The sequence below is a fragment of the Talpa europaea genome (assembly GCF_964194135.1).
Source record: "Talpa europaea genome assembly, chromosome: 6".
Taxonomy (NCBI): Eukaryota; Metazoa; Chordata; class Mammalia; order Eulipotyphla; family Talpidae; genus Talpa; species Talpa europaea.
In genome coordinates this window covers 94,874,117-94,888,818 of record NC_140072.1, presented here as the reverse complement: position 1 = coordinate 94,888,818, position 14,702 = coordinate 94,874,117, and the positions used below count along the sequence as shown (strand labels likewise).

The window sequence follows — 14,702 nt, the reverse complement described above, 5'->3', positions numbered from 1 at the left end:
CTATATATTTTTAGCATAATGTTTGTTGGGTTTGATTATGAAAGTATCAAATCTGTTTTATTTATCTGCATATAGCAACAATCATTGGCATTTTGGAATTGAAATTTTTGCTCCTTGATGCATCAAAATAAGGAAAATGCTTTGTTTCTTAGCACTAAAGTTGTTTTTATTTTTGCATACGTCTCCAATACTGCAATCCCCAGATCCAGGTTTGGGGAAGGGGTAGAAAAATGTGGATTTTTGTGTTTTGAATTACTGATAAAATATACAACAAACTTTTTTTTTTTAAGGACATTGCATTGTGCTGCAAAATCTGAATATATATTTGGTTTTTTCTTCATATATTTCCATTTTAATATGTTGAACCACTGGAAATTTGTAACAGATCAATTTGTGATAGGAGTTTAAATGTGTTATCATTGTCTCTACTGTCTTCACTTTGTCCAGAGCCTATCATTATGTAAACAAATAAAGTATATTGTGTCAGTTGCTTTGAATCTTTATAGGTGTTGGTATTCTTCATACACAATTTTCTAATCATTGCTTTTTTATAACTTTTTAGTGTTTTCATTGGTTTATACAGTTTTTTAGACAAAAGCTCACAAGATACTAAGCTCTCTGTTAGTTGATTTTGTCTTCTCCAAAATACAGAAGCATTTTTAGTTACACACGAGGATATTGAATAAAAAGTAAAAGTCTCCTTCAATGCTTTTAAATCCTTATCTCATTTTCTTCCATAGTGTTCACTCTTAATGGTTTGGTGTATATCCTTCCATACCTTTTAAAAAATGCCTTTTTCAACATAATGTATCCAAATGATTATTTTCCCAGTTGTATTATTATCTCTTAAATCCTTTTTCTTTTATTAACACATGGTTAAAATTCTATGTATTCTGTTACTTCCTTTTTCCAAAACTCTTCTACAGTGTGTTGTTGGCATCCATGTAGATCAGATTTACTTTTTTACGTGTAATCTCATAGGATGGATGTACAATGATTTGTTCCAACTATTACCTGTTGATGCGCAGTTAAATACTCCAGTATTTCAGTTTTTACAGAAGAAACTGCAGTGAGTATCCTTGTACATGACTGTGCTTACGTTTAATGTTTCTTTGGGATTGATCTTGGAAGAGGAATTGCTGATAACGCATCTAAATTATATAAAATGTCAAATTGCCTTCCAAAATGTAAGAATACACATTCCTACAGTGTATATGAAAGTGTATATGTATACAGTGTATATGAAAACATTTCCTAATGTTTTCTGCCATCCTAGATAATACTAGTCCTAATAATAAGTACTAAGGAGATTAAACTTTTTAATATGTCTGTTAGCCATTAGCATATCACTGTAATTGTATTTTAATATCCTTTGCCCATTTGTACACAAGCTTTTAAAGGAGTTTTTCCTTGATGATTTGTAGGAACTCTGTATTAGTGGACATTATAATATTCTTCTTGTGAGCTAGAATGGACTCTTGGATTCAGATGATTCAGACTCTTGCCCTTGAACATGTATGATCTTAAGACAAATTATTTAACTTCTAAAACTCAGTTTCATTATCTGAAAAGTGGAGATAATGAAGATGGGTGATTGTATTAATATTCTACTTTAAAGCACTTAGATGGGGGTGTAGCATAAACCCCTGACACTTCAAAAGCATTTTTATTCCTAAACCCATGCCTCGCTTCTTTGGTCATTGTAACTGGATGCTTTATTTTGGTGTCTCCTAGGGAAGCCACTGTGTGTATGTGTGATGGCTGTGCTAGGATACTTGATCCTCAAGATGAACTGTAGTACCAATTATGTTGTTTGATGATTTTTTAAAAAATTCTATTTGGGTTTTGATTGGATTCATACAAATAAGATTAATATAATATGGTGAAAATTGACATCTTAATATATACTGCATGGTATAAACTTTCATTAGCGCCTATAAGCTTGTTTTTCCAGTAAGGTTTTATTAGATTCTTGGTAATTATTTTTCCTAAGAGTGTCTCCATTATATTTGAGTATAGATACTTCTGCAGTTGTATAATATTTTTGTGTGTGAAATATTTGAGTTTGAAGATACTTTGCTTCAGTATCCCCTTTCATCTCTTGCCCCAGTTTCTCTCTGTGAGTACACCTGACTACACTGTACTGTTTGGAGCATACATCACACTTTTATTATTTAGGGGGCACAACCCTAGAGACTTCTGTTGTGGAGCCAGTGCCCTGGAAATACATTTATCTCATTCACAAAGCCATTACAACCTATCAATGTATTTCCCATTCATAATATGCAGTCCGTTCTGAGTGCCACACACAGAACTTTATATACTTGGCCTTATTTAACCTCAGTATTAATCTAGAACACAGAAATCTCCAAGTTAGGGATGAAGGAACTGAGTCATAGGTTAAATGGTTTATTTGAGTTCACATGGCTGTTAAGTCACATAGCTAGGATTTAAACCCAATGCCTGACTCCAAAGCACATTATACTGCTAATGTGGCACTGGAATAGCACACTTGATTTTCATGCCTAGCCTCTGCAAAAGTACTGAAGGTAAAGTAATTACATAATTTATAGGGGGAAATTATAAGTAAGAGACTGTAATGATCAGGGCAAAGTAAGGTAAGTACAAAGTGCTATGGGACTTGCGGGAGAGGAATCTTATCTAGTAAGAGCCAAGCCATCTTTGACCTTCCCCACTTTTCCTAGAAGAATTTCAGAAACAAGCAAGTCATCGTAGCATAGAGGGTGATCTGCCCGCTTTGGTAAGTTCGGCAATTTTGGCGATTAGGATCTTAGGAATTATAGGAAGTTTAATAAAAGAGACTTTTCCTAAGACTTAATTTCCTGTAACCCCAAAGAGCATCATGATCACACAAGTGAGAGTAGATTCTTTTCATGCTGATTAATGAACCTTAACCTTAGCTGGAGAAAGAAGAAAGCCATGAAAACTGAGGCAAGAACTTCAGGTGCTAAAATAGACAGCAACAAAGTGGAAGGAGTAGGAATTACTGGGAAGATTGGTTGTGGCCCATAAGAATTTTTTCTTTCCTCTCATTCAGTCTAATGCACTCTCTCCTACCTAATATGCCAATTAAAAATGAAAAACCTACCAGGCTCACCAAGGATGCAATGGTGAAAAGTAGGCTATAGATTTAACTTTTTAAATTTCTTGGTAGCAAGTCAGTCTAGTAAACATTTGTTAACATTTGAGTGTGAGAGTCACTGCTTTAGGAGCCTAGGAGGATGTAAATATGAATAGTACCTCACTCCAGAAGAACTTCCTATTAAATTTCATCATGATACACGTTTTCTTTTAAGTAGCTTTGTAGTATATATTTACACATTCTGCTTAACTAGTTGCTTTTGATGAATTCTTACTATTTGTTTAGAGCCTTTCTGGGAATTGGGAATTTTAGCAAAGTCGTAGACCCTGAAGTCTTTGAGGCTGCGGTTTACAGGCAACGTTCTTGTTGACAAAGCCTCTAAAGGGACAAGATGAGTTATATTCTGACTCGGCTTCTGCCCCTTCATGGAGACCTAGGAAAGGGATACTACTTTGTTCATTTAACAATGGTACTTAATTGTATTGACATTTCTTTAATTATGAAGGGGTTGAACATTTTTGTGTGAGTATTGACCATCTTTTAATTGGATGTAATCACTATTTAGCGATGTTTGGGAAAACACTTAAAAAAACTTTAGTCTTGGATCCATGTGACTTTTTAAAATAAATTCTCTATTTCATGTTGCTTCTACATATTCTTAATATTTAAATTACTTGTTTTATGTATTGCATGTTTCAGCTAATATTTTTACCTGTTTTTTTTTGTTTGGGGATTTTAATTTTTTTATGTCAACCAAAATATATTAATCTTTTAAATGACTGGGAAATGAGTGAGAACTCAGTGGGAGAAAAGAAGATAAGACACTGAAAATTTTACCATTTATGAAGTTTCATATATATTATGTCATTAAAACGTCATCACTGTCTGAAGATGGCTTTAAAAGTTCAGGTAGGTTACTAAGGTGAAACTAATTGGAGAGTGGCAGAGCAGAAAGGAGATTCACTCATACTATTTTATAGAGTGTTTGAACAAAGTTTTTAAGCATCGCAGATGTGGAAAGAAGCCAGCTTGCGCAAAGTTATACAAGTAATAAATAATGTAGCTAAGGAAGAGTCAAGCTCCAATATCTCAGATGGTATTCTAGGTGGTATCTATTTCAGGAAAACTCCTTGAAATAGATAATCAAATGGCTAGCACTTTGAACTCTGTCATTTTGAAATATAATGCAAAATTTGCCTTCTGTATTTTTGATAACCAAGAAGGCAGAAGATAAGTGAAATCACTGTAGCCAATAAATGTTTCTTCTTTTTTTCAAAATTTTTCCTTAGATGTGAGGACTTGATTTAAGGGCACCGATTCTTTGATTTTTCAACATGAGTGACAGTTTCATTTTACTCAGCAAAGTATATAATTGCCTCTTTGAACACTGATCTAAACTTTATCTGAACCTCTAGGCTTCTGTCATGTGTAATGGTTTTTATCTTTTGAAATAATTTACTGAGAAGTTTCTAAAAACCACCACCTTTAGACTCCTGATAGTGTTGAACCTATGTGATCTTAGTTGTGTTTTTTTCTACAGCTGTTACTTGGGTGTTGTGTGAGTTTATACATGTATAATTATCATCACATATATAAATAAAATTGAAAATATAAAATTGAAAGTCATTCTTATATTTGATGAACTAAGTATTTTAGAACATCAATATTTTGCCTCCCCAGTTTGCTTATTGGTTCAGTAAATTTATTTTTCTTGGAAATTGCAGAATTTTTTTCATTTTTTATTAGTTATGCAATCGAGATTTAAATGTTTTTATATTGCTTGTTACAAAAGCAACATCCTTTTCATTTTAAAGTGTCACTTTCTTTAAGCTTTTAGGCAATTATTTTTGGACTCATCTTCACTCCTATTTGCAGAAATACAAATAGCTTCTGTCTCAGCTTCCCTATAAGTTTATTTTCTGGCAAATTTCAGAGGCTTATTTAATACAGAAAAATCAATGATCACCTGGTTGAGGCCTAAAAAAATTCTTACAGGAAACCTTTTTTCATTGCTGTTAGTCTATAAATCTGAGTTTACACTTGCCTTTCTTTTACTTCCTCCTCAACCCACTGCATTTGCATAAGGCCTTACACACTTTCCACTTAACTATTTTGTGATTTGGACCTAGCATGTTGCTTTCTTTAAAAAATTCTCAACTGGTACTCCAAGCCTAATGACATAGGATTGATGAACATTTCCTCAGAATCATGAGACTTTAAAAGAGATGAGTGCTGCTAAAAGTAAAAGGCTCTTTAACATTTTAATTCTATATGCCATATGAGCTGTGGCCTGTTGACCTTTTTTTTTTTTTAAAACCAAGACTTAATATCTAGCTTAATTGTGATTTCAACCCCTCCCAGGAGAGGCAATTTTTTTTTTTTAAATTTATTTATACAAGAACCAGGGTCAGGCCAGATGTGCAGGAGAGTGAGAGGATTCACCAGAGACAAGAGTGGGGAACAGAACAGGCCGACTGACCAATATACACTGCTGAGGGGAGCAGTGGGCGAGACAGCAGGTCTGCTCGCCATGTGCGCCACCAGGGAGGCCCTGGCCTGTTATCTTTTAAGGCAGTACCACAAAAACCAGTGCTCCCAGTCACATAACTAACCTGACAATCAGTTGTCCCATTCCCAAACCTGACAAGCCTATTAAGAATATGTTAGCACATCTTAGTTTATTAAGAATGCCTCAGATATTTTTTAAAACCAGAACATTTATTGCAGAACTGGAATCTGCAGCTCTGACCTCTTGGTTTAGGTGTTGGTCCTTCAGACTCCATGCCTGAATTGGTGGTATACAATTTTTAAGTGTTTGACTAGTCCTATCGGTATTTCATCTTTTAGCCTCAGCACTGTAATTACACTTTCTCTTCTGCTTGGTGGTGGAGCTACCTTTGCCACAGGTTGACTTGTCTATGTGATGAGTTATATTCAAGCTCAAGAAGGAAAGAGTGAAGAGAAGGCTTTCCTTTAGCAGTGTGATCCAAAAGTTGCTTATTTCACTTCTGTAAATCACATTGGCCAGCACCTAGTCACTTAGCTGCAAATGAGGGTAGGAAATGTCCTCAGCTAGGTCTCTTATTGGTAAAGAAGGAGAAGAATGGTTACTAGGGAGATAACGAGTAGACTGCCACAGGTTCCTGGGCCTCAGCTTGTTTTCCTAAACAGCAGCTAAAACCTCTAGATCATTGACAATTGGTAGCTACCAGTCTGCTAGCTACCCCCTCCTCAAACTGTCACTTCATTTTTGGCTTCTAAGAATTGACCAGTCTTGTAGCTCAGCTATGAGTTTGAAAGTTTTGTTTTTTTTTTAATTGTAGACAACATTTTAAGGTGTCTTATAGTGGGAAGTATATATAGGAAGATCTAATCCAAATGCAGTTTTAAATAGAAGGTCTTCAGTTAATTTTTTACAAATGCATATTCAAAATATCTCATTCCTAATATAGATATAAAATCGCCAAATAACCTCTTGCCCCAGCAATGGTTATATTCTTTTTTGTCCATGATACACTTTATATTATCCTTCCTCCCAAATAACTATCCACTTAGTTGTAACTTCCTCTGGTTTTGGTGTTGCTCTTTACATTTAGCTCTTTTAACTTTACAGTCAAGATTTCCAGCTAGAAGTCTGCAACTTAATCTGTTTATTCTACAGAATGTTTGCTGCTTTAAAAAAATCAGATTTTGCATCAAATTTCAAACCTGAAAATCTGAACATATCTGGTGACAGGTGGTTAGCCTGCCACCTGCTCAAGCAACTGTCCCTTTCAGAGCTGTTGTTTATCTTCGTTTATCCCAGTTTTGTTTTCTACCATCTCATCACCCACATCACTTTAATTGTTGAGTTATCTTCCACACCAATTTAACCATTTGAGTTTTCAACCTCTGCTCTATTTCTGGCTTTGCCAATTCCCTTTTAGTCTTCAACTACCACTGGAATCCTCTTTATACTTTCCCTCACTGGTGTCATGACTATGTAGTAGCATGGAGTAGGTATTCTCTCATTTACAGTGGGGAAGGTCAACTCACATAAAAGCAGGCTTTGGGGCTTCTATACTCACACAGATGTTAGAGTTATGATGGTTAATTTGCTCACAAATAAGCATTAGGGAGGAAAATGTATTCACCATATAAAAGATTTCTCAATACTGTAGAAAATCTGGTAAAGCACAAATTGGTACTCTGCAGTGCAGGGCAGCTGCCAGTAGGGGGCAAGAAGGATGATGTCCTTCCTGTCTGAAGGGTGGTTATAAATTTCTTGCACTGTTATTCAAGGGATAGTGTAAGTTTCCTGACAACTTATTCTGTGACTTAGTTTTATAATGGCACCTTTTTGGGTTTTATTTTTTAATATTTTAACAATGTCTATCACTGTTTACATATTTTGTATTAGCTGAAAAAAAAAAGGAATTGGTATAAGAAACAACGATTTATTAAATTAACAGCCAAAACCAACAATGTGCTGAACATTTATTCCTTATGGTCTCATAGTCTCAAGAAGAATTCCTTTTATTCCTATATACTATTTATCACGTACTTTTGGTTTAATGATTCTACACTTTTAAAAATCATATGCTCTTTGATCATACAAATTTATTTAGTGAACACAAACCATAAGTCAAGCAGGACTGCTTGGTAGGTCATTCTGCCTTAGTTCTGAAATAGTTTTTTAAATCTGCACTGTCCAAAGTGGTAGCCAGTAGCTATATATTGGCTACTGAGCACTTGAAAAATGGCTTGTGTGATTGAAAAACTGAATGTTTTATTTCATTTGAATCAATTTAAATTCAAAAACATCAAATATTGGGCAACAGTTAAGTATGGCTGGAGTAATTTTTTTTAAAGATTTTTTAAAAAGATTTATTAATTATTCATACAAAAACTGGGGTACAGGCCAGACGTGTGGGGGGGTGAGAGGATCCACCAGAGACAGAGTGGGGAACAGAACAGACAGATTGACTGAAATGCACTGCTGAGGGGAGCAGTGGGCGAGTCAGGAGAGGTCTGCTGCGCCATGTGGGTAGCTCCCAAGCTGGGGGTCGAACTTGTGCTGCAGTGGCTGCCGATAGCTTCATAGGTTGCATCTTAACCCCTTGCGCCACTAGGAGGCTCTGGAGTAATTTGGATACATGAATCTACTTTTTCAATTGCAAATTTTATGAAGTTAAATGCAGATCAAGTAGTTCTAAGAGAAATTTAGCATCCAAATTGAGTAGCAGTTGGGTATAAGATTCATACCGAAATTTGAAGATGAAAAATAGAAAATGTCATTAATAATGTCATTAATATTTTTTAATTGATTTCATGTTTAAATGACAATATTGAGTTTAAAAAACATCGTTGGGGCCTCCCTGGGGTTAAGATGCAACCTATGAAGCTGGCCTCAGCCACTGCAGCACAAGTTCAATCCCCAGCTTGGGAGCTACCCACATGGCGCAGCAGACCTCTCCTGACTCACCTGTTGCTCCCCTCAGCAGCGTACTTCGGTCAATATGCCTGTTCTGGGCCTCCCCAGTGGCGCAGCGGTTGAGCGCTGGGTTGCGAAGCTGCCTGCAGCCTCTGCAGCACCGGTTCGATCCCCGGCCACCGGGCGAGGGTCCCACATGGCGCGCAGACCCCTCCTGCTGCCCGCTGCTCCTCTCAGCAGTGTATTTTTTCTTCAGCCTTCCTGTTCTGTTCCCTGCTCTGGCTCTGGTGAATTCTCTCACCCTCCCGCGCTTCTGACTGTACCCAGTGCTTGTATAAATAAATAAATCTTTAAAAAAAAAAAAAAAGAACCATAGTAAAAAGTCTAAATTGGTTTAAAAAAAAATATGCCTGTTCTGTTCCCCACTCTGTCTCTGGTGAATCCTCTCACTCCCCACAACTCTGGCCTGTACCCAAGCTCTTGTAGGCATAAATAAATTTAAAAAAATAAAAAACATCGTTAATTTCAAGTGTTTACTTATTTTAGTATGGCTGGTATCAAATTTAAAATTATGTATGTGACTCACCATTATATTGTTGGACAGTGCTGCTTTAGATGGTACTAACCATGGTTCTGGTACCAAATTTGGGTTATTATATATCTAAAAGAAACTGTAGAGATAAACTTTCTATTTACTTCTTTTTAAAAATCTCTATGTCAATTTTATCAGCTTCCTACCTGGTATGCTTGCTTTTATTGACTCTACCTTTGTCCATCAAAATTCTTAGTTATCTTCTCAAAATCCAAATTATGTAAAGCCCATATTGATTACTACTCTTTATTTCAAATTATTTAGCATAACATACAAGGCCCCATACAACCTGGCATCTACTTTTACCAACCCCTTCTTTTGATGCTCCTAGGTAGCAAGGCCGTTCCTGAACACCATGTTCTCTCTTACCACTTTGTTTTTGCACATGCTATTTCTTTTGTCTGGAATAAATGTAAGCCTTTCACACGATCTTTCCTGTCCTTCTCCAATTCTTCCAGGAAAGTGAATCTGCACCACTTCACTCTGATTAGACTTTGGAATTAATGATACAGGCTTATCATTTTAAGTTTTCATTCTAATGTAGTGTCCCACATTAGATTGTGTAATCTCAGAACAGGAGCCCTGTCATGTTTTGATTTTGGTTTGGTTTATATTCTCAGTGATCAGCATCTAATTGGATTCCATAAATATCTATTAATTGAATAATTAGTGCAGTGGGAAAAGGATTAATTCAGTGACCCACTGTTGACCTTTTACTGAAGGAATTGGAATCACATATCTGGGGTTAGAATCTCTGCTCTAACATTTAGTGGATGGTAAATAACTTGGTTAGCTTATTTAATGTCTTTGTGATAGTTAAATGGAGATAATAATACCTATTTTGAAGTTGTGAGATTAAAATGAGTTAGTGTATATAAGATGCTTAATATGTGCTTGGTGCGAGCTAAGCTTGCAATAAATATTATGAAAATTGTCATAATACAGCCTAAACTTAATTTTTCTTTTTCTCTCAGGCACTACATCACAGGTTTTAACTGGATTTCGAAAACCCAGTGTTACAGAAACCAATGAAGTAGGAAGAAAAATCCAGTTCTGAGCAATCATTGCATCAACAAATATTTACTTTGCAAGGAACTTCTGATTATCATTTGAATCTCACTATTTAAGAACAGAACTTAATATAAGACTTAGAATGACTTTGGTCAAGATGTTTAGAATTCAGGAAAGAAAACTTGCCTTTGATGTTTAAGGACAATCTAATAGTTCACATACCAAGTACTAAGGGTAGTTAAAGAAATTGGAAAGTAGGCCACTAATTCGGAATATATAAGGAATTGTGGAAAATTCACAGATGGAGTAGGAAATGATGCAAAATACAATTAACCAAGTATAATGAATTAAATATTTGTTAATTACACAACTCATTTTTTTATTGAAGAAACATTGGGTTACAACATTCTATAAGCTTCAGATATATGCAGCTCATCCTTTTTTTAAAAAATAGCTTTATAAAGATATAATTTATATACTATAAAACTCACCCATTTGAAGTATACATTGAATGGTTTTTAGTGTATTCATAAAATTGTGCAATATCATAATTTTAGAACACTTTTGTCACTCCAAAATGTCACTCCACTTTTGTCACATTAGCATTTACTCCCCCCTACCCTCACCTTGACCCCAGCTCCTAGATTAACATTAATCTACTTTCTGTTTCTATATATTTGCCTACTCTGGGTATTTCATATAAATGTGACTGGTTTCTTTCGCTTTGTAGGACACTAACGATATTTCATTCCATTTTTTGCCGAATAATATCTAGTTGCATGGATAATAATACATTTTCTTATCCATCCTGAGAGAGGAATTTCTGGGCTACATGTTAACTCTATATTTAATATTTTGGGAAACTGATGAAGTTTCTCAAAGTACCTGCACCATTTTCATTCTCACCAGCAAAGAATGTAGGTTCTATTTTCTTCATATTCTGTTGTTGTCTTTTTTATGATAGCATCACAGTGAGTATGAAGTAGTATTTCACTGTATATTTAATTTGTATTTCCCTAATGACTAATAATGTTGAACATCTTTTCATACACTTTGCAAGGCCATTGTTGGCCATTTGGATATTATGCAATTCATTCACATGATGCACACACTGTTCCTATATTCCATTAATTAAATATTTTTTGAGCATTTCAGTGTTAGAATAAGTGAGCACATCAAACAAAAGTTTGCGCTCTCATGGAACATTTATTCTGGTTGGGGCACAGAGACAATATAAAACATAAGTCTGTAGAATGTTAGGGGGTATTTCATAAATACTATGAAAAAATAGGTATAGAGAATGCTGGAGGTGAGATAATTTTAAAGTAGCTAGAGAAGGCCTCACTGAGAAGGTGTCACCAACTCTGATGTTTGAGTAAAGATAGGAGGTGATTAATGGAAATATGGGCAAAAGCAGGCTGAGGTAGTAGCTCAAAATTCTCAAGGCAGGGGGATTCATTCAAAGAGCATCAGTATGGCTGGAATAAAAGAGGGAGACCAGTAGGAAAAAACAAGATCAGATTGAATAGGGCCTTCAAGGCTGTTACAAAAACTTCAGCTTTCACTGAGTCAAATCCTGACTGGAGGATTTTCACAGAGGAGTGGCATGCTCTGACTTCATCAAGAATGTTTTGAGATGCATGTGTGTGTACATACATGGTTGAAGGTTATTGGTGGTCACGATGATTGGAACTAGGCATGATAAGCACCGTAATGCACAGAATGATCTTCCACAAAATGTCAGTAGAAACCCTTTAGGAAACACAGGGGCAAGAGAGAAAAGAGAAATCCATCAGTCCAACAGAGAAATGACAGTGACTTGGATCAGGCGGTGTAGATGATAAAGAAACCTGAAGGTTCTAGATATGGGCACTTAACCCAGAAGGGGATGTGTAATTTTGGGTGTTTACTTGTAAGCTATTTTAACTATATTCTTTGTCTTCTATATTGCACACTAATTGTATTAAAGCTATTTTTTATTGAAGGTCTTAGCACTAGAGTATGTTTTGTCTTGAGGTGGGGGCTGGCGGAACCCATTTAGAGCAGGCAGTTTTGGGGGTCCTTGGGTGTTTCTCATTCTGCCTACAACAACCTCACTTCTCAATAATTTTGTTTCTGTGAAAGATATGTGTGTGTGTGTGTAATGTTAAGTGTTCCCTAGGTTTTTTTTTTTTTTTTTTTTTTTACAGGTTTAACACACCACTTTTTAGAATTCTAGGCAATCTGGGGGATGGGGATTTCAAGCCTGGAGAGCAGGACTTCTCCGTGTTCTAGGCCATATATCAGATATCTTAGAAATACTTGTTCTTGTGAAGAAGCTGCACATACCCTACTAAACTGGACATGGAGGAATAGAGACTAAGAAGAGAAAGGTAAATACGAGTCCTGAAAGGTTCACCTCAGACAAAATGCCTCTATTTGCACCACACAAGTGAGGAGCAGGTAATCTAGGGAACAGACAGGCAAAGAAAACCGTAAACCAAGGGGTACCCACATCCCGGTAGAGCCCCTTAAAGCACAATCCATCCCCTTAGCCCGCAAACCCCACCAGCTCCTCAGCTGCCCAGAAGACCCACGTTCTGCGCGATGTCCCAGATCCTTCCCAGCCGAGGGCCGCCGTCCTCTCCTCCTCCCTCCCGGCTCCCGCCGCAGGGCCGGTCACGCCGCCCCCCCGCGCCGCAACCTGGGCCGGCCGGGCCCGCAGCGGTGGCGTCCGCGGGCTCTGCCGCATTGGCCGCTGCGGCACCGAGCGCGCAGCTCGGGGCGGCGGCCGCGACACCGGCGCGCGTGCTCTCGGGTGCCGCCGCTGCCGGGTCCGGGCGTGCGCCCGCCCATGGCCCTCGGGCCGCCGCCTGCGCGCCCCTCCCTGCGCCCAGCCTCGCCCGCCCGCCCCGGGCCGCGGAGCCCTCGACCGGGGCGAGATGCTGAACGGCGCCGGCCTGGACAAAGCTCTTAAGATGTCCCTGCCCCGCAGGTCGAGGATCGGCTCCTCAGTGGGTGAGAAGCGAGCGGCGCGGGGCCGGGAGGGTCGGCCCAGGCGGGGGCGGGCGTGGGCACAGGCGGGGCGCCCGCGCGCGGTGGGGTGACACTGCCCCGCCCTCCGCCCTGCCTCCCCCGCCCTCCGTCCTGCCTCCCCCGCCCTGGGGCCCGAAGGCCGCGCGGGTCGGCGGGCGCTGCGCGCTGCCCTGGCCGTGGGGGCCGGTCGCCACCCCACTTGAGATGCCAATGAGATCCAAAGTTGGGCTGGGGGGCGGGGGGCGGCAGAGACCCCCGGGGCCGCCCCCGGTACAGGTGCGCGCGCGCGCACCGTACGTGTGCGCCTGTGTGTGTGTGTGTGTGTGTGTGTGTGTGAGTGTGTGTGCGCGCGCGCATGCCCGCCAATCCCCGCGGCGCGCGGCCGACTGCTCGGTGATCCCGGAGAAAGCCCCTTTCGGGACCCCGCTGGATCCGCTCGGCGGGCGCGCTTTGCGGGACGCGGCGACTATCTCGCTTCCCCGGCCCGCGGCCCCGGGGCCCGTGGGAGGCTCGCTGCAGGCGCAACTAAAGGGTCACAGGAATGTTCCTCACTACCGGGGCCCTCGGGCTTCGCGCCCACCAGCGCACACGCTCCACGCCCGGTGGCGAAGCGCGTGGCGCGTGCCCGTGCCCCCAACCCCCTTCCTTGTGAACCCCAGCCTCCATGCTCCCCGCATTTGGAGTCAGAGGCCAGTGTTTTATTTCTTGTATAACATTTAGAAAGCAGCATCTTGTTGGCTGCATGCTATGTGATTGTGATACGTGGTTCTCTGGACACTCAGATAATAAAAGTTGAAAGGGAGATTCAAACATGATTTGATTTCTTACCGTTTCAGGACTTTCAGCAAGTTTGTAGCTAGATCTTTGATAGGAAGCAGATCCAGGTCTTGCAGTTTGGAGTTGCTGTGACTTGTAATCTTTGTGGTTATTATCAAGATTCTTCTTCTTTTTTTTTTAAACAGGCATATAAAATTAAGTGACTTTCCTATTTCTGTAGTTGAGTGATGTGAGGGAAGAACAGCGTATCAGGCAGCCTAGACCACTGTTTTCTTGAACTTGAGTAAAATAAGGAAGGGCACCTTCATGTCATTTGGAGGAGAATCCCATTTGTAAGAAGGTCGTGGGGACTGGCTGTGGGGAACCAGGGCTGAAGCAGGGAGACCAGTTGGCAGGGGACAGCAGCAACTCAGGTGCCAGATAGTACCTGTGGGAATCATAAGATAAATGGTGGGGGAAGTGGACACTTCCTGCATGTTTGAAGGCAGAACCAAAGGCATTGCTCATGCTTTGAATGTGAGGCTTAAGTAAAGAGGAGATTCAAAGACGTCTTGAGCTGAGAAACTGGAGAATGTACCATTTACCGAGATGGGGGAATCTGAAAGAACAGGACTTTCTTTTATGGAGGGAGGGTCAGGAATTTGTTTTTGAGCATGTGAAGTGCCTATTAGAGAGCCAAGTGAGATGTTTAATGGACAGTTGGACATGTGAGCCTGAGGCGAGGGCAGTATTCTAGACTAGGGGGATGTAAGGAGGAGGCCCCAGCAGCACCAGCTCTTTGTGGAGTAACC

General features: G+C 39.5%; 1 protein-coding gene across 2 annotated transcripts in view; it reads left to right on the top strand.

The window, feature by feature from the left end:
• The window catches only part of NUP58 (nucleoporin 58), a gene marked incomplete at both ends in the record, with an annotated part of 46,876 nt that extends 36,601 nt beyond the window's left edge, over nt 1–10,275 (top strand). For both annotated transcript variants that reach the window (XM_084235376.1, XM_084235374.1), the window contains one exon: nt 10,083–10,275. In XM_084235376.1, the coding sequence (XP_084091502.1) occupies nt 10,083–10,165 (83 nt within the window). The remainder of the gene's footprint in view (nt 1–10,082) is intronic.
• Nucleotides 10,276–14,702: the final 4,427 nt, after the last annotated feature.